This window comes from Rana temporaria, chromosome 10 (genome assembly GCF_905171775.1).
Source record: "Rana temporaria chromosome 10, aRanTem1.1, whole genome shotgun sequence".
NCBI classification, from domain to species: Eukaryota; Metazoa; Chordata; class Amphibia; order Anura; family Ranidae; genus Rana; species Rana temporaria.
In genome coordinates, this window is record NC_053498.1 from 125,781,428 (window position 1) to 125,801,257 (window position 19,830).

Here is a 19,830-nt window from a genome sequence, read left to right on the forward strand (position 1 = left end):
ATAAGAAGGGCCCTGGGGGATATACTGAGCTTATACTGGCAACTGCCCCCCTTACCTCGGGTTCGGGGACACAGGAATTACTGAAACATCACAGATATCTGAGGGATGTCATCCTAAGGTAGAAAGCATCACTTAGCTGGGGTTCCATTATTAGTTACCAAGGTGGATACTGTATTCTCTATAGGAGGAACTCCAGTCTCAAACATTCACTTGCTTTCCTTGCAATGCCTCATTTACAGGCCCAGAAGCCGACACCACTGAAAACAGTGTGAGTGTCCCTCAGCATTCCTCGTCATGAAAAACACACAAGAGACTGGAGAGATGGGTTTATTTCCTGCTTTAGCCTTAGGCAGCTGTGACATTCTAAAGAGTGCCAGTCCCAGGAACAAGAATTCAAACCTCTCCACTTGTTTCCTGGCAGAAGACAGAGAACACGGTTTGAGATCCCTACAGCAATGACGAGGTCATGTGTGGTCACTGTGGATGTAAGCACTAAGCCGAGTCGCCCTTTCATTTCACCTCTAATATAAATTAGATTATAATCCCTGATAAACTATTCCTCAAGATCCCTCCCCTAATGTTTCTAACAAATGGAGGACACATTGGCGGTCACATGCACAGCCATGATTATTACACTACACGGTGTATGTGGAGATCCTCATGCACAATCTTCTTGGACATCAGTGGATATTTTAGACATTCCGTAGCTGTTGCTCGGACCTTTGTTGGAGAAGACTCCAGACATTCGAGCTCCAGGTCCTGGGCAGCTTCTGCTCTTTAGCCTCACACAGCTTCTGAGCCCATCTGCCAACGCAGATGATCATTCTCTGAGCAGCAATTACACACTACGGCCTGGGGAAGACCTAGGCCTACATATACTCCGTATGATTAGAGTAGAATTAGAAATACTCAGGAGGTTGTGTGATATTTGCGATGTAAATTCAGGGATCAGTGAGACCACATGGCATGGTATTTATCCACCATCCTCATGGTCTGCCAATACCCACAAATACAAAACAAGGGGCTGGGCCATCTACAATATTCCAAGCATAGGCTGGCCTGACTTTTTCTTTTTTTAACTGCTTGGCGACCAGCCGCCGCAGTTTTACGGTGGCAGGTCGGCTCTGCTGGGCAAGAGCACGTAGATCTACGTCATCTCCCCCAGCGGCCAATAGGGGCGCACGCACGCGCGCCCCCCCGCTCGCGTGCCCGGCCGGGCACCTGCGATCGCTCATTACAGAGCGAGAATCGGGAGCTGTGTGTGTAAACACACAGGTCCTGTCAGGGGAGAAAAGCCTGACCGTCTGTTCATACAATGAATGAACAGCGATCAGTCATTTCCCCAAGTGAGTCTGCACCCCCCCTACAGTTGGAACACACCCAGGGAACATACTTAACCCCTTCCTCGCCCCCTAGTGTTAACCCATTCCCTGCCAGTGGCATTTTTATAGTAATCAATGCATTTTTATAGCACTGATCGCTATAAAAATGCCAATGGTCCCAAAAATGTGTCAAAAGTGTCCGCCATAATGTCGCAGTACCGAAAAAAAATCGCTGATCGCCACCATTACTAGTAAAAAAATAAATAATAAAAATGCCATAAATCTATCCCCTATTTTGTAAACGCTATAACTTTTGCGCAAACCAATCAATAAACGCTTATTGCGATTTTTTTTTTACGAAAAATATGTATAAGAATACGTATCGGCCTAAACTGAGGGAAAAAAAATGTTTATTATATATTTTTGGGGGATATTTATTATGGTAAAAAGTAAAAAATATATATTTTTTTCAAAATTGTCGCTCTATTTTTGTTTATAGCACAAAAACTAAAAACCGCAGAGGTGATCAAATACCACCAAAATAAAGCTCTATTTGTGGGGAAAAAAGGATGTCAATTTTATTTGGGAGCCACGTTGCACGACCGCGCAATTGTCAGTTACAGCGACGTAGTGCCGAATCGCAAAAAGTGCTCTGGTCTTTTACCAGCAAAATGGTCCGGGGCTTAAGTGGTTAAAGTAGTGGGCTAAACAGATTCCTCTATACCAGGGATCTCCAAACTACGGCCCTCCAGCTGTTGTGGAACTGCACATTCTATGGGGCATTGTAAAACACTTATATTCAACGACATGACTAGGCATGATGGGAATTGTAGTTCCTGAACAACTGAAGGGCCGTAGTTTGGAGACCCATGCTCTATACCAGACCTGGGCAAACTACGGCCCGCGGGCCGTATACGGCCCGGCGGACCTTTTAATCCGGCCCCCCCGCCGCCGCCGCCGAAATTGCCGCCGCCACGTTAATCACCGCGGCGGGGAACAATATAGACAGCGTTCGTTTGAACAGCTGTTTTCCCCGCCGCGCATAGACACTCCCCCTTGGACGGATCTGTCCAATCGCGAGCAAGGGGGAGTCGCATAGACACTCCCCCTTGCTCGCGATTGGACAGATCCGTCCAAGGGGGAGTGTCTACAGGGCAAGGGAGGGCTCTCGCCCCCCCTAGAAACCAGTGCCAATGTCATGATTGAATGAAATTAGAGCTAGCTCCACTGACAGACGGGGGCGATCGGGGGAGAATTACAGTGCAGACAGCTCACGGCTCTCCTCTCCCTGTCACAGCGCCGCTGCAGAGTTCTGTGGTAAATAGAGCCGTGGCGCTGTGACAGTGAGAGGAGAGCCGTGAGGTGTCTGCACTGTATATCTCCCCCGATCGCCCCCCCCCTCCCTGTCAGCGGGACGGCCCCCCCTGAAATCTAACAGCGGATGGCCGGTGAGTGCCGTGGATGGGTGAGAGCTAGCAGGCCAGGCTGTGGGCAGCTGGGTGGGCTGGTGAGGGAGCGAGTGACATAGTGTGCGGGCGAGTGACAGCTAAAAGTGCGGGCGGCTCCGCTGACGGGTGTCAGGTGAGAGAACTTGTGGGCTGGGCGGATTGGCTTGGTGAGTGTCTATGCCTGAGCGAGTGCTGGCCAATCAGCGAGCTGTTAAGCGGGAGGGAGCAGAGAGATTACATCATCTCTCACTGCCCGCCCAGCAGCCCCCTTCCTCTCTGTGTAGGCACCGCGGGAATTTAGAGAGTTTAAATAATTTCTCTGCTGCCTGACATTGCTGACAACCCTGGTCCTGACTCTGGGACACAGCAAGGGACAATTGGAGCAGGCAAGTGACAGTCCGGACCGCAACATGTGACAGGCGATGTGACAATCCACAATGTGTGACAGGCAACGTGGCAAGTGACAATCCACAACATGTGACAGGCGACGTGGCAAGTGACAATCCGCAACGTGGCAAGTGGTAAACATGTGACAGGCGATGTGGCAAGTGACAATCCACAACATGTGACAGGCAACGTGGCAAGTGATAAACATGTGACAGGCGATGTGGCGAGTGACAATCCACAATGTGCGACAGGCGCTGTGGCAAGTGACAATCCACAACATGTGACAGCAGGCAACTTGGCAAGTGACAATCCACAACATGTGACAGCAGGCAACGTGGCAAGTGACAATCCACAACATGTGACAGCAGGCAACGTGGCAAGTGACAATCCACAACATGTGACAGGCGACGTGGCAGGTGACAATCCACAACATGTGACAGCAGGCAACGTGGCAAGTGAAAATCCACAACATGTGACAGCAGGCAACGTGGCAAGTGACAATCCACAACATGTGACAGGCAACGTGGCAAGTGACAATCCACAACATGTGACAGGCAACGTGGCAAGTGATAAGCATGTGGCAGGCGACGTGGCAAGTGACAATCCGCAACGCGTGGCAGGCGATGGTGGCAAGTGACACACTCGGGTCTCCAACTGTTTCTGCATTATGGTGAGTTGAACCATTTAATTTTGTATAACTATGTAATAATAGAAATAGGTCCAGTGATCCAGGGTGCTGTGTAATGTAAAGGGGTCCAGAGGTGCAGTTGTGGAGACGGGGTACACAGTAGGACAAAGAGATATTGAAAGATGCAGGGGGCACAGTGGGGTGTTTTTAAATTTTAACGTGGGGGGGTAGCTTTTAACCCCCGCTAGCAGTCGATGAAAGGGTAAAATGCGACTGTGTATCGCCGCTGCTGAAGCGCCCCCCCCCCCTGAAAAAGTTTCAGCGGACGCCCATGAGTCTGTGCCACCATAAATTGTCGCCACTGTGCCCATCACACGCAGCCACTGTGCCAATCACACGCAGCCACTGTGCCCATCAAACGCAGCCACTGTGCCATCACATGCAGCCACTGTGCCAACACACGCAGTCACTGTGCCATCAATTGTTGCCACTGTGCCCATCACACGCAGCCACTGTGCCATCACATGCAGCCACTGTTTAATCAATTGTTATTGATTAAACAGTGGCTGCCTGTCCCCAGCCTCTGTCCCCCTCCTGTGCCATGTCCCCAGCCTCTGTCCCCCTCCTGTGTCATGTCCCCAGCCTCTGTCCCCCTCCTGCGTCATGTCCCCAGCCTCTGTCCCCCTCCTGTGTCATGTCCCCAGCCTCTGTCCCCCTCCTGTGTCATGTCCCCAGCCTCTGTCCCCCTCCTGTGTCATGTCCCCAGCCTCTGTCCCCCTCCTGCGTCATGTCCCCAGCCTCTGTCCCCCTCCTGTGCCATGTCCCCAGCCTCTGTCCCCCTCCTGTGTCATGTCCCCAGCCTCTGTCCCCCTCCTGCGTCATGTCCCCAGCCTCTGTCCCCCTCCTGTGTCATGTCCCCACCCTCTGTCCCCCTCCTGCGTCATGTCCCCAGCCTCTGTCCCCCTCCTGTGTCATGTCCCCAGCCTCTGTCCCCCTCCTGTGCCATGTCCCCAGCCTCTGTCCCCCTACTGTGCCATGTCTATAACAAGTACTCGTACCAGTTGTCCAACAATGATATTTACTGCTTTTTATAAAGAAATACAATTGATTTTATGCAGTATTGAGTTTAGCCTTTTGGCCCGGCCCTCCAAAATATTTTTAGTTTCTCATGTGGCCCCCTCGAAAAAATAATTGCCCACCCCTGCTCTATACATACAAACAAGGTATATGTAGGAGTTTCCCAACTGGGACATTGTATTCAAACAGCAGCACACACCGCTGTCAGAATACACTGATTAGCGGCTGCAGCACAGCAACATATCCTTTAAAGTGGAACAGCACTGCACCTGAGCAACACAAGCCAAAAACATTATTTAATTCATTTTAGAATTCTAAGCAAACTCCCCCATCCATCCATGTCCCTATATTTTTTTAAATCTGTTTAAAAAACACCCCCCTAGCAATTTTGTAATGGAACTGACGTTTCATCACAGCCATGTTGGTACACTCTGCACTCGGCCGCAGTAAGGATACACTGAGAAGATGGCAAGCGGACATCTTTTTACACCCACACTTATTTTTACCAGTAAACTGAGCTTATAAAGTGAAATAGGATTTAGAAAACCTGTGAGATCAGCAGGCTTGCTGCTGCTTTTAAAATTCAATATCAAAACTGTCACACATTTCAAAATACTGTATTTTTCACCATATAAGTTCAGTTTACTGGTAAAAATAAGTGTGAAATGCAAAACTACGGTGGCTGTAAAAAGATGTCCGCTTGCCGCCTTCTCACTGTATCCTTACTGCGGCCAAGTGCGGGGTGTACCAAGATGGCCACGACGGAACGTCACTACAGTTACAAAATCTGACAGGTTGCCTATTCTGATGGAACACAGGTAGGATGGTATGGTTAACTTAAAAAAAATAACTCCTGAAGGCACCTGGGATGTATGATGTAATTTGCCAGGAAGTAACTGAAATGTAGCAAAAAGTCTAAAGCAAGTAAATATGACATGTTCCTATCTATTTACTAAAACTAGCAGCATAAGAGTCCAATCACACAGAGGCAACACAACTCCTAGCACAACTTTGGGAGGCAACTTGGACACGACTTGAGTATGAGTCATCAGGCAACTTACAAGGCAACTTCAAGTCGCCTCCAGGACAGTACAAGGCAACTTCAAGTCGCCTCCAGGACAGTACAAGGCAACTTCAAGTCGCCTCCAGGACAGTACAAGGCAACTTCAAGTCGCCTCCAGGACAGTACAGGACAAGGCAACTTCAAGTCGCCTCCAGGACAGTACAGGGCAACTTCAAGTCGCCTCCAGGACAGTACAGGGCAACTTCAAGTCGCCTCCAGGACAGGAGGCTTTCCAGTGACCAATCAAACAATCAGCTCTGTGGGAGGGAGGAGTTTGCCTGAGAAATGTATGTTATCTTCCTGTATTGTTGCTTCAGTTAAGACAGCAATCCGACTTCTGAGGCGACTTCCATTGAAATCTATGGGTACAAGTTGCCTACAAGTCGAATTCAAGTAGTACAGGAATCTTTTCTGAAGTCGGAGCGACCTCGGTAGTGTACATTAAGATGGCTTACCATTCACTTCCATTCATTTTCTCGACCGCGCGACTTGGGGCAACTTGAGGTCGGATCCCAGGTCACCCCAGTGTGAACCGGCTCTTAGGATTACAAATAGTCAATGTTGATTGAAAGAGTGAAGTTCTGCTTTAAAGCGGTCCGTAAATTATGCAATTTTCTTTCCTTCCACCGTGTGTGAAAGGAAAGTAAATCGCTGGATTCCCCCATCAACATAGTCAGTGTTGATGGGGAAATCCCTCCCACAGGGCTATTGTGTTCTGCCGGCGGGGGGGGGGGATATAACCACCAACAGTAATCTTATGTACAAATTTAGAGAGTCTGGATGTACCCAAGTTGAATAATGGATCAACTTGGGTACAACTACCCTGTTGATAGATGGATCAAATCTCAGCCAGTCACTGCTAAACCAGCCATGATTGAATCCATCTATGGTCAGCTTTAGACAGAAGTCAATTTAACAATCAACTTCTATCGAGTGGGGGAGCCCACACACTGGTCGACATTCTGCTAGTCTCTGCTGGACTAGCTGAATTTCGATCAGTGTATGGCCAGCTTTAAAGCACCATTCTCTGAAAGTCTTACAAGTGAACACATTATCAAACAATGGTAATTGAAAACAGTGACTCATGTTATGATTGCTATCGTAAAGTGAGAAAATAGGACTCTTCCAATGGAGCAAAATACCCCAGAATTCACCTTCAGGAGCCAACTTATTGCTTTATAAATATCCTGGATTGTGCAGCGTTCCTCCCCCGAGATCGGCTCCTGGAAAGGCTTTATTGCGTTATCTTCCTCCAGCTTCTGTGCTTTAATTGCTATTAACAACTGGATATTAGCACTCCTCTGGTACAAACTGGTGTCTGCTTTATGTTAACTACGTAAGATGGATAGTAACAAGTCTTCCCTAAATACTCCAATAAGGTCTGGGGATTTGTAATTCTTTCTAAGGAAAAGGTTGTTTGCGGCTGTCACCACTGTTAATCTTACGTTTATTTTTGTGCTGAACTCTTTGACCATTTCATAAGTAGCAAATACAACGCTGGAAGACTTAGCCCATGTTTATACCGCCTGAGCCCATCTTAATCTTCCCTCGGCTAATGTCTATCCTTCCTCAGCCCAGTTTTGTCCTTTCTGTAAGCTGGCCATACACTGATCAGAATTCAGGCCATTCAGCAGGGAACACCCGAATTTCAATCAGTGTTTGTGGATTGTTACATTGGGGAAAGGAAATGATGGAAATGTTTCCATCGACCAGCAGCTTTAGCCACTGATCTGTTTATTCTGACAACGACTATATTGTGGCAGTGGGGATTCCTCCATCCACCTCGTTTGTGTAGATAGAGGAATGCTGCTAAATGAATGAAAACAAAAAAAACAAACTAAGGCCGGCCATACACAGTGCAAATTTAATTCCTGCAACCACGGGTTGCAGGAAAGAAATTCGCACAATTGCCCCATTAGCACAGACAGGGGGCGGGTGGAGGAAGCCGTCCCCACTGACAGAAGACGGTGATTATAGCAAGAAAATCTAGGAGACTGGTTGTACCCAAGTTGAGCGATCAACTTGGTACATTCTGCCTGCCCATTAACAGTTCGAATCTTGGCCTGTTCCTTCTGAACCCGCGAAGATTTGAACCATGTATGGCCAGCCTAAGCGAATGGCCAGTTATAGCACTCATCCAATGTGCAGGTGACATCAGACGATTCGTTTGTGTTCAGTGTTGGAGTGGGTGGAGGAAACCGGTATAACAGTATGCAATCAGCTGATCTGAGTGTTGCAGTAAAACATTCAAACTGTGTACATGTGATGACATGCAGCACACCGCTTGTTACAAATAGGCCACAATGCAAGGAGTATAATTACAGGCTCCTGCATTGTGTCCATATATTATATGTGATTAGTCATAATAAATGACTACACGGGGTGTACATCTCCCCAGACTGAGGCCACCTGGGTTGCCTGTAAACATCATCATACCCCTCCCATCCGTGACCCAAATCAACGGTTTTCCAGTTCTGGTCATTTCACACTTTTCAACGACAACTAACCTGGGCAGAGCTGGACCAATTTATTGCAGAGAGGAAAAAATTCAGCAGGTGCCTCACTTATTTTAGCCCCTTTTACTGTTGCTAAGGGAAGCACATGTGTCCTGACTTCTGGGGTTATACGGTCTCCTGAATTATATATACTACCTTGGTATATGGGGTATATACCACCAGTCATCATGAAATGTCAACTGTGAAGCAATAAAGGACTGGCTAGGCAATAGACAAGGCTGGTGAAAAAAAAGGAAAAACATGGAAATGTTTCTATGGTGAAAAATCAGAGAATGGCTTGATGGTAGACTTTGAGTACAGCGATTTGGTGCTGATAGGTTTTATACCCCTGCAGTGTGCTGAGCTGGATGCAGAGGATTTGGTACCCTGGCACACAAGATCCTGACATTGTGAATGGGAATGACAGCTGTGCTGCAGAGGCACCTGCAGTATGCTACACACAGCACACCCCTCTGCTTCCTGCACTCATTCACACATGTGTGGGGGGAGAGAACGGGTTAATGATGACCTTTCAGCACACTATAGCCCAGGTGTGGTATTTAACACAATGCACAGAGATAACTGAGTGTAGGGAGGGGGACCCAGGCCATCAGAGTATAATGTATGCATGCCTCTTCTCCTCCCCCAAACTACTCAATTCCTACACACAGGAATGCAAACAGCAAACAATGAGCATGCAGCCTGCCTGCCATTCCCAGCACATCCATACTACGAAGCCCAGGACACAAAACATCAATGACTGACCTGTCCAGCTCGTCCAGATTGCTCGCGGATGCCATCCTGGCTGCAGATGAAGGTGCTGCGTGGAGACTGGAGAAAGCAGCAGCTAGCCCAGCATCAGTCCCTCCCTCCATGCTGCTCTATGACTGCAGAGACAGGCGGTGGGGTGCTGCTCTCCAACTCTCTACAATGAGGTGCACTAGCCACCTGGGCTCCTCATCATGTGCTCAGGATCACACCCCAGTCCAGGTAACAGGAGCACATTACAGGCAACACATCCACCAGGCTACTGTACTGGAAGCCCTGACCCCTGCAACTCTGGGACTGCCACAAGACAAGCCTTTCAGCTGTTCATTTGCAGGCAAAGGGAGGGGAAGAGCCACAAGGCAGTGTCAGAGGGAGGAGGGGTTGGCTTGGCCTCTCAGGGCATATTGTTCTCCTATTTCAACTTGTGTGAGCTTCAAAGGATTGATTCAGTTCTCCCAGACACACAGGGCCCATGCTGGAGAGGGGCTTTCATAGCAAGGCATGCTGATGGACAGCTGTGATGATGATGATGACGCTCCAAGCCACAGACAAGGGATTCTCCATCAGCCACGTACAATGCTGTGCTGCCCAGTGCCCACAACACAAATCCCATACTGGGGTCACAACCGTATGTGTTCTATACACTGAGCACCCCCTATGTATTCTATACAGATGACAACACAAATCCCATACTGAGGTCTATACACTGAGCACCCCCTATGTATTCTATACAGATAACAACACAAATCCCATACTGAGGTCTATACACTGAGCACCCCCTATGTATTCTATACAGATGACAACACAACCCTTTATGTTCTCAACCCACACAGCAGTACAGCTCTATATGTGGACCCCTATATTGGAGGCACAATATTGTGTGTCTATACACTGATCCCCATTATTGGAGACATAGTCCCTTTGTGTATATACAGTGATCCCCATTATTGGAGGCATAGTCCCTGTGTGTCTATACACTGAGCCCCATTATTAGAGACATAGTCCCTGTGTGTCTATACACTGAGCCCCATTATTGGAGGCATAGTCCCTGTGTGTCGATACACTGATCCCCATTATTGGAGACATAGCTCTGTGTGTCTATACACTGAGCCCCATTATTGGAGGCATAGTCCCTGTGTGTCTATACACTGAGCCCCATTATTGGAGGCATAGTCCCTGCGTGTCTATACACTGAGCCCCATTATTGGAGACATAGTCCCTGTGTGTCTATACACTGAGCCCCATTATTGGAGGCATAGTCCCTGTGTGTCGATACACTGATCCCCATTATTGGAGACATAGCTCTGTGTGTCTATACACTGAGCCCCATTATTGGAGGCATAGTCCCTGTGTGTCTATACACTGAGCCCCATTATTGGAGGCATAGTCCCCGCGTGTCTATACACTGAGCCCCATTATTGGAGACATAGTCCCTGTGTGTCTATACACTGAGCCCCATTATTGGAGGCATAGTTCTGTGTCTATACACTGAGCCCCATTATTGGAGGCACAGCTCTGTGTGTCTATACACTGATCCCCATTATTGGAGGCATAGTCCGTGTGTCTATACACTGAGCCCCATTATTGGAGACATAGTCCCTGTGTATCTATACACTGATCCCCATTATTGGAGGCATAGTCCCTGTGTGTCTATACACTGAGCCCCATTATTGAAGGCATAGTCCCTGTGTGTCTATACACTGATCCCCATTATTGGAGGCACAGCCATGTGTGTCTATACACTGATCCCCATTATTGGAGGCACAGCCATGTGTGTCTATACACTGAGCCCCATTATTAGAGGCACAACCCTGTGTGTCTATACACTGAGCCCCATTATTGGAGGCATAGTCCCTGTGTGACTAGAGGCACATCCCTGTGTATCTATACATTGATCCCCATTATGAGAGGCACAACCCTGTGTGTCTATACACTGATCCCCATTATTGGAGGCATAGCTCTGTGTCTATACATTGATCCCCATTATGAGAGGCACAACCCTGTGTGTCTATACACTGATCCCCATTATTGGAGGCATAGCTCTGTGTCTATACACTGATCCCCATTATTGGAGGCATAGCTCTGTGTGTCTATACACTGAGCCCCATTATTGGAGGCATAGCTCTGTGTGTCTATACACTGAGCCCCATTATTGGAGGCATAGCTCTGTGTGTCTATACACTGTTCCCCATTATTGGAGGCATAGCTCTGTGTGTCTATACACTGAGCCCCATTATTGGAGGCATAGCTCTGTGTTTCTATACACTGTTCCCCATTATTGGAGGCATAGCTCTGTGTGTCTATACACTCACCCCCATATTTGAGGCATAATCTTGTGTGTCTATATATTAAGCCCTACATTACTGCCAGAGCCCTTTGTCTCTATATATCGAGCCCCATATTACTGGAACGGTCTTGTGTGTCTATACATTAAGCCCCCATGTTGGAGGCACAGCCCTGTGTGCGTATATATTGAGCTCCATATTACTTTCACAGTCTATTGCGTCTATGCATGGTGCCCAACATTACTGGCAAAGCCCTGTGTGTCTATAAATTGAACTCTATATTACTAGCATAGCCATATGCGTCAAATACATCCAGCCCAATTTTACTGGCATAGCTCTGTGTGTACACATCGAGCTACATATAACTCTCACATCCTTGATGTGTTTATCTATTGAGCCCCATACTGCTGCCACAACCTTGTGTTTACCACTGAACTCCATATTAATGGCACATCCGTGTCTATATATTTAGAACAGTACCAGCCCAGGGTTCGGCTATACTGTCAATGTGATGACACTACAGTATAGCGTCCTCTTCTGCGAATAAATTCCTAATCAGCAATGCTTGTCTGTGATGTTACACACGAGATCTTCCTGAGAAATGTTCTTCCCCTGAGTCACATATCTGCCCACATCAGAACAGGCCCAGACAGGCAGACAACACTGTGATTAACCCTCTCCTGCAGCACTGCACATGATCTTCAGGAATGGAATGGTGTGTATTATACCATGCTTTCCCGGAGCCTGTTATACTGTATGGGGATCATGTGATACCCAATTTCACATGCACTTTGCTTTCCCTAAGTGCAGCAGAACAGTAAATGCCCAACTTCCAGAAAAACTTTTTTATTACGATGTGAGAAAGGGTTAGAACTTCTTAGATTGTGTCCAGATTGGGGGGGGGGGCATGATAGCATCATGCAGTTGCTGCAAATTTGTCGGCTGCACATTTATGATGCAAATCTCCCGTTCCACCACATCAAGAAGGTGCTCTATTGGATGAGATTTGGCGAGTGTGGAGGCTATTGGAGTACAGGGACCTCATTGTCCAGTGGTGAGATGATTGGAGCTTTGTGACATGGTGCATTATCCTGCTGGAAGTAGCCATCGAAAGATGGGGACACTGTCCTAAAGGGATGGACATGATCAGGCATTAAAATAATGCTCAGTTGGTACTTAGGGGCCCAAAGTTTGCCAAGAGAATATCCCCCACACCGTTGCACCACCTGAACTGTTGATACAAGGCGGAATGGATCCATTCTCTCGTGTTTACGCCAAATTCTGACCCTACCATCTGAATGTTGTGCTGCATGTAAAGTGCCCATTCTGTCTGCAGAGAAATCTCGCTTCCTCTGGGGCAAGTGTGTTTTTGTCTTTTACTTTTAATAAATCTTATTTATGGTTTTACACTATTGCGGCCCTCTATGTGTCTTCCATGTTGTGCAGTAACCAAGTTTCCTACCCATTGGAATGAAATCGTGAGTGACATCCAGATTGACCCATACAGACCTTAATCCCTACAGTATTAATCTACATGCTACCTGGGGTCTTCTTTTGATTAAGAGACCACTGGGAATCTGGTAAGCAGATTCATTACTCTTATGGTGGAGGATTTTTTCTATCGGATTGTCACTTCAGTTTATGATCTTCTATTATGGACTCTTTTTCTTCCTAATCACTGGTGAAAGGATCTGCTTTGTTCTTCCAAGGACTTTGATCACGTTTTTCCTTTTTCCATATTTTTGCATTACTCATGGACAATTATTAATATTATGAGTTTTTGGGTACATTCATTTGTTTTTTTACTATTTTGTAGCGCATCTTGTTTTTTTCTCTTATGTTATCTCTGTCTATATGTACACGGTTAGGTGCAGCTTCACTCGTTTATATATGAGCATTATTTAGTAGCATTGGTTTTTGTTTACCATCTAGCATATTAGCGCAGTTGCTCTCCTATTTTTTTCTACAAAATCATTTTTTTAACCACTTCCATACCAGGCACTTAAGCCCCCCCTCCCCCCCCTGCCCAAGCCAATTTTCAGCTTTCAGCGCGGTCGCCGTTTAAATGACAATTGCGCAGTCATGCTACACTGTACCCAAACAACATTTTATAATTTCGTTCCCATAAATAGAGCTCTCTTTTGGTGGTATTTGATCACCTCTGTGGTTTTTATTTTTTGCTAAACAAATAAAAAAATACCGAAAATTGTGAAAGTTTTTCGTTTGTTTCCGTTATAAACTTTTGTAAATAAGTACGCTTTTTTCCTTAACTGATAGGCACTGATAAGGTGGCACTGATATGCAGCACTGAAACATCATTTTGCTATATGGTGGGTGGCAAGTGGTTAAATAAATGTTTTGGGTGCATCACTTGCACGATACATTTTTTCTTTGGGATGGGTCAGCCAAAGCGCTTCATTAAGGCTACTTTGTCCATTAGCAGTAGTTTTAATGTCGCTTTACCGCTGTTTAAGTGTCACTTTACGGTCGCTAGTGGGGCGCTTTTAACCCCCGGAAAAAGGGGTTAAAAGCGCCCGTGTTGCAGCACTTCCAAATGGCTTTTTAGGCATTTTGGTAGCGCTGCTATTCATTCCAATGGGCAGGGGAGATATAGGAGCGCTATAAACACACCGCCCCAAAGATGCTGCTTGCAGAACTTTTTCTTTCCTTCCCACATGCGCATTGCCCCAGTGTGAAAACACTCAGGCTTTCACACTGGGGAGGCATGAGAGGCGGTTTTCAGGCGCTTTACCAGTGCTATTTTTAGCGCTAAAATGCCTGAAAAACACCTGCAGTGTGAAAGGGGTCTAAGAGTATCCACAGATATACAATGGTTTCCTGATCTGGGGTTTTGAAGAAGTACAATGTATGTGTGAAACGTCGTCACCCCTTGGTTTGTGCTGTTTTGGTCCTGGTGGCAGCCTCTCAATAAACCTGTTACACGGATGTTGGTGCGCAGCTGATATTTTCTCACTTGGTCTACATGCTCACGGTTGCGAGCCGAAGCTAGCACCCAGCCCTTCTCTTTTGGTGGATTATACTAACCCGGAGCAGCGATCGGTCTAATTTCTCCTGTTTCCTGATCGGACTATAGTTCCACATTTGTCTACAGGAAGCCTGAATCACATTTTGGTTGCTAATCACAGTCTGGCTTGTAATAAAATACAAAATAGATGTGTCTGTGTTCCCATAAAAACAAATGTCAGCTGATCCAATTGTATTTATTTGGAACCCGATTGGCTGAAAACATTCTCAGGATTTTGTCCCTCAAGCTTCATATCACAACATCTTGCTGTTCAGGTTGGTTATGTTACAGCAAGTCAGGAAAAGTTTTGAAATATCTTTGCTGCCATTTGCACAATCATCTCAGAGTTATCATGACAGTGCTAAGATTCATTACAAGTGAACGGTGAAAGCTTTAGTGCTGAGCTGCAATTTTAATTTGTACTTGTGAATTAATTTTCTTACCTCGTTGGCTTCATTTCTCATGTGATGTTAAATCAATAGGAGAGAGAACAAACAGGGGAATTCCTACACTGCAGCACTACACACCTCTAGAACATATCAACTTTGTGTGGCTCCACATCCTTATAGAGTCTCATGGGAAAATACAAGTCAAAGACTTAACATAACCCCTGGCAAATAGCTAAATGAAAAGATTACGTACATATAGGAGGGCTGTTGCACCTGCAAAAAGATTTGTATTCCTACCCATCCAGTCCTGAGATTTACACAGCTCTGTCCCATAGCACAACCCTGTCTAGCAGGGGAGAAGACCGTAGCTTTCCCTGCTGAAGTTCATTCACAGCCCCCCTGCCCACCCTCGCCCTGAGTACTCCGCTTTCTCCTCTTACCAGCACGGCTCCTTACACTCCAGCACAACACCCTCTGCTGCTTCTCTCTCCCCCTCTCTGAGCTCTGCCAAATTCACATTTAACCACTTCAGCCCCAAAAGGATTTACCCCCTCCCTGACCAAGGCATTTTTTGTGATACTGCACTGCGTCTCTTTAACTGACAATTGCGCGGTTGTGTGATGCTGTACCCAAACAAAATGTATGTCCTTTTTTCTCACAAATAGAGCTTTCTTTTGGTGGTATTTGATCACCTCTACAGTTTTTATTTTTTGCACTATAAACAAAATATTTTTTGCCTTTTGCAATAATAAATATCCCCCATAAAATAAAATAAAATACATTTCTTCTTCATCAGTTTAGACCGATATATATTCTTCAACATATTTTTGGTAGAAAAATTGCAATAAGCGTATATTGATTGGTTTGCGCAAAAGTTATAGCGCCTACAAAATAGGGGATAGATTTATGGCATTTTATTTCGGCGGACAGATCGGACCCTTTTGACATTTTTGGGACCACTGACATTTATACAGAGATTAGTACTATAAAAATGCACAGATTACTGTATAAATTTCAATGGCAAGGAAGAGGTTAACACTAGGGGCGATCGAGGGGTTAAATGTGTTCCCTCAATGTGTGTTCTAAATGTGGGGGGGATGGGACTGACTTGGGGAGCAGACCAATTGTTGTTCCTATATACTAGCAAACAAACAATCTGTCTCCTCTCCTCAGACAGGTTGTGGATTTGTGTGTTTACACCCGTTCTCGCTCTGTCAGGAGTGATCGCAGGTGCCCGGTGGACATCGCGGCCTCTGGGCACACGCATCGGCTCCTTAGGGACGTCAATCGACTGCGGGCAATCAGCAAGTGGTTGTAAACCCCATTCATGAAATCTGACCTAGGCACATATCTGTAGTGTTTACTTATCTCTCTCCAAAGCTACAAGTCCTGTGTTTTTCTGCTGCTCCATTCCTCTAATCAGCAGAGTTACTTTTGATAAGTTCTCCAACACACGAGATAACAGCAGTTGGAAATTTGTGTTGGGGAGGGAGCTTAGAGGGGGATTAGCAGGGAGCTGGTCTATTCAGAGCACAGCTCTGCATGTACCTTCTTTCCTCTGCCTATGTGGAGGGGTGGTGTGCGCCTTTCCTCCAATCAGCTCTCACACAGTGTATGCCCAGACTCCACACCCACTGCTGAATGAGGAAGAAAAATTTCTAACAGGATCTGCACATTCTAAAGAGTGTAGAAAGGGAACGGCAGAAGATATACAGGTAAAACTTATGTAGGAGGATTTGTAATCTTTTCACTTCACTGCATATAGGAGAGGGTTTACGTCCAAAAATATTATATATATATATATATATATATATATATATATATATATATATATATATGCGCAATGATGCAATAATAAATTAGGAAGCTGCATTGATGTGTGATTTTTTTTTTTATCCGTCTGGACTTTATATTTAAAATGACTGCCTTTAAAACTCCAATGCTTCACTATGAAGACCTGGCAATAGTAGAGTATTCTCAGCACATGAAAACTACATCAACCCCAAAATAAGCAAGAACAAAGTTTAGAATAAAATTCCAGCTCATGGAGGTGAATGAACATGGGCCTATTGTCTCCTTAATGCAATCCAAGAGCCACCATACAGCACACATGAGGCTGAGCAAGCCCTCTGCACAGAGAAGTATAGACACATCTGACCACAGCTTTACTCTCTGATTAAATGTGATCAGCTTAACAGCCATGCAAGATGTACAATTACCAATTACTAAATGAATACAGGAAGCCTTAGCGGCTGGCAAATTAAACAGGGGTTTTGTTAAACCGAAGCACAGATGTGTTTCACTGAACGCTGTTCAGGTAGCGCTACTGAGCAAGAATCCGTGTCACTGCAGATTATATGAAGCAAGCGGCACCCAGCTCAGATCCAGTCACACAAATATCTGCATTTGGTTATTTAATGACAAATACATTATTAAAGTGAATAGAGGGGGAAATGCAGCAGTTAGGTCTTTAGTTTCTGACAAGGTCGAGTGTTCTGCTTGTAGATGAGTCCTTAGGCTGCATTCACACCTGAGCGTCGGTCGTTCGGTCGTTTTTTTGGGCGTTTTTTTGCGCGTTTGCATACAGCGTCGTGCAACGTTTTTGTACTTCGGCGTTTTTTATTTTAGCCAATAGGAAAAATTATCATCTTTTCATCACTTGTTGCCATGTTGGTAGATTTTTTTAATCTTCTGCATGGGCGACAAGTTCTATTTATTAAAGCGACGAAACGCCCGTAGCAAACGCCCGTTGTCGCTCAATTCGCGCGTTTCCCATTACTTTCTATGGGGGAAAAAAACGCTCAAATACGCCCAAACCGCACGATACGCGCGACAAAAAAAGGTCCGGGACTTGTTTGAGCTTCGCGCGACAGGCGTTTGGGCGTTCAGGTGTGAACAGTCACCATAGGGAATAATGTTAATTCTCCCCTCTGGCGTTTGTGAGCAGTGCGCTTCAGGCGTAAAAACGCCTAGGTGTGAATAGGGCCTAACAGAAGGGCTGTGGTTCTGGTCCTCCAATAGATGGAGATGAAAATAGATTCTAAAGAGACTGGGCTCGGGGGTCACACTGATGCGGTGCGGGACACCACATGTAATTTGCACAGAAGTTACAGCACATTCCTGTGCAAATTACATGCAGTGTCTCTGGGGTGCGATTTGAGACATGGATTTGTATGGCTCAAATCCCAACGCATTCGCATCAAACTCGTGCAGGACCCTTTTTTGTCCTGAATCAGATCGCATGGGTGTTCACACGTCGCACAATGTTTTGCAAACCTATTTTGGGGTGTCAAACTTCACATACACTCCGCAATCGGTTCGTATAAATGAGTTACGATTTTGATGCAATGCGGAGTCCGCAGTGAATTAGCTGTAGATTTGCACCACTTCTTGTGTGACGAAAGGACATCACTGAACATTCATGGCTGATGATGGAGCAAACGCCTAAGCAAGTGGACATGTTTCTATTGTGTAATCTTTACTTCGGGAGGAGCTGTGTGTATTGTGTGAAGAGCTACACCTTGTTAGTATGTGTATGGAGAATGTTTCATTCAGGAATTTGGGGAGTGGAGATCTGACCTGCAGGTAAATTAAAAAGTCTCTAAGAGGACATGAATACAATAGTGAAAAAAGGGAGCATTCACTGTGCAGCCCTAATACTCCACACACGCGATACTAAATAGATCCCTTTTAGAAAAAAAAAAAAAGAAGAAGAATATTCAGGATACAATTCTGGAGCCCTGAGCTCCGTTTTGTGCAGTACTCTTGCATGCAGCTAATATATTCTCGCCATGTTATGGTACTATTCCTTTGGGTGCTCCAGTGTTCTCTTACAACCCTAAAATGTACTGAAAGCAGAACTGACTCCTTACAAACTAGCCCTACTGCATGCATGACTAAAGATATTAGAGTGTAAGCTTCTCTGCCTTTTGTAGTATCTGTTCTCATCAGTTGCCAGGAGGTGGCGCTATGCTAACCATCCCCAGTACACGGTGAGGTGGAAAGGGATGGCGGTGGCACATACAAAACCTGCTGGTGTGGAGGTGAAAGCCTTCTGATGGGGACGGAGAACCATTGGGTCGAAGCTGAAGGGTCAGGTCCCTGGCCTTCTGGCCTAGATTTTGTGGTGCCTGCTCCGGACAGTTTTCCGGGAGAGAACACTGGCTCCTCCTTCCCACTGGGGGAGCGGCTAGTGTTTCCCTGTGATGGGTGCTGCACGGTCTGGGCTGTTGGTCAGGGTTGAGAAAAGCCTGCGGTGATTGTGCCCCTGGAGTGGCAGTCCAGGGGTGCCGTACTTGCACAAGTGTTGAGGGGCACTTCGAGTATTGGTACCATGGTCACGTCACCGCAACAAACTTTTTTCGCACCTGCTTCTAGGGCCGAGTCTTTTGGCTGGGACCAGAGGAATTTTTGATTCCTTGCCGGAGGGCCGGCCATCGTATTGCACGATGGTCACTTTTCACTCTTCCTCATCTTCCTTCTCCCCCACTTTATTCACCCCAGTGTGCGTCACTTTTATGTATTTTTTTCGTTGGTTTGTTACACGTTTTGTCACTGTGTGATTAGTAGGATGTACCGTATTTATCGGCGTATAACACGCACCGGCGTAATAACGCGCACCCTAATTTTAAGAGGCAAGTTTCAGGAAAAAAACTTTTCAACAGCCCCTTTTATATTCCAAAGCCCCCCTGCACATTACACAGACCAAAGACCCCCCCCCCTGCACATTACACAGACCAAAGACCCCCCCCTGCACATTACACAGACCAAAGACCCCCCCCTGCACATTACACAGACCAAAGACCCCCCCCTGCACATTACACAGACCAAAGACCCCCCCTGCACATTACACAGACCAAAGACCCCCCCCCCCCCCCCCTGCACATTACACAGACCAAAGACCCCCCCTGTACATTACAGACCAAAGACCCCCCCTGCACATT

At 46.3% G+C, this 19,830-nt stretch overlaps 1 protein-coding gene across 10 annotated transcripts in view; it reads right to left on the reverse strand.

Annotated features, from left to right (window-relative positions):
* The window catches only part of ARHGAP32 (Rho GTPase activating protein 32), a 298,438-nt gene that overhangs the window by 144,457 nt on the left and 134,151 nt on the right, over positions 1–19,830 (reverse strand). For 8 of the 10 annotated variants that reach the window (XM_040326219.1, XM_040326215.1, XM_040326217.1 and 5 more), the window contains exon 1: positions 9,186–9,514. The exons of 1 other annotated variant lie outside the window; for it this stretch is intronic. In XM_040326219.1, coding sequence (XP_040182153.1) covers positions 9,186–9,295 — 110 coding nt within the window. In that variant the 5' untranslated portion in view covers positions 9,296–9,514. Of the gene's footprint in view, positions 1–9,185; positions 9,515–19,830 lie in introns of those variants that run through there. One more of the 10 variants, XM_040326220.1, reaches the window with a different exon arrangement.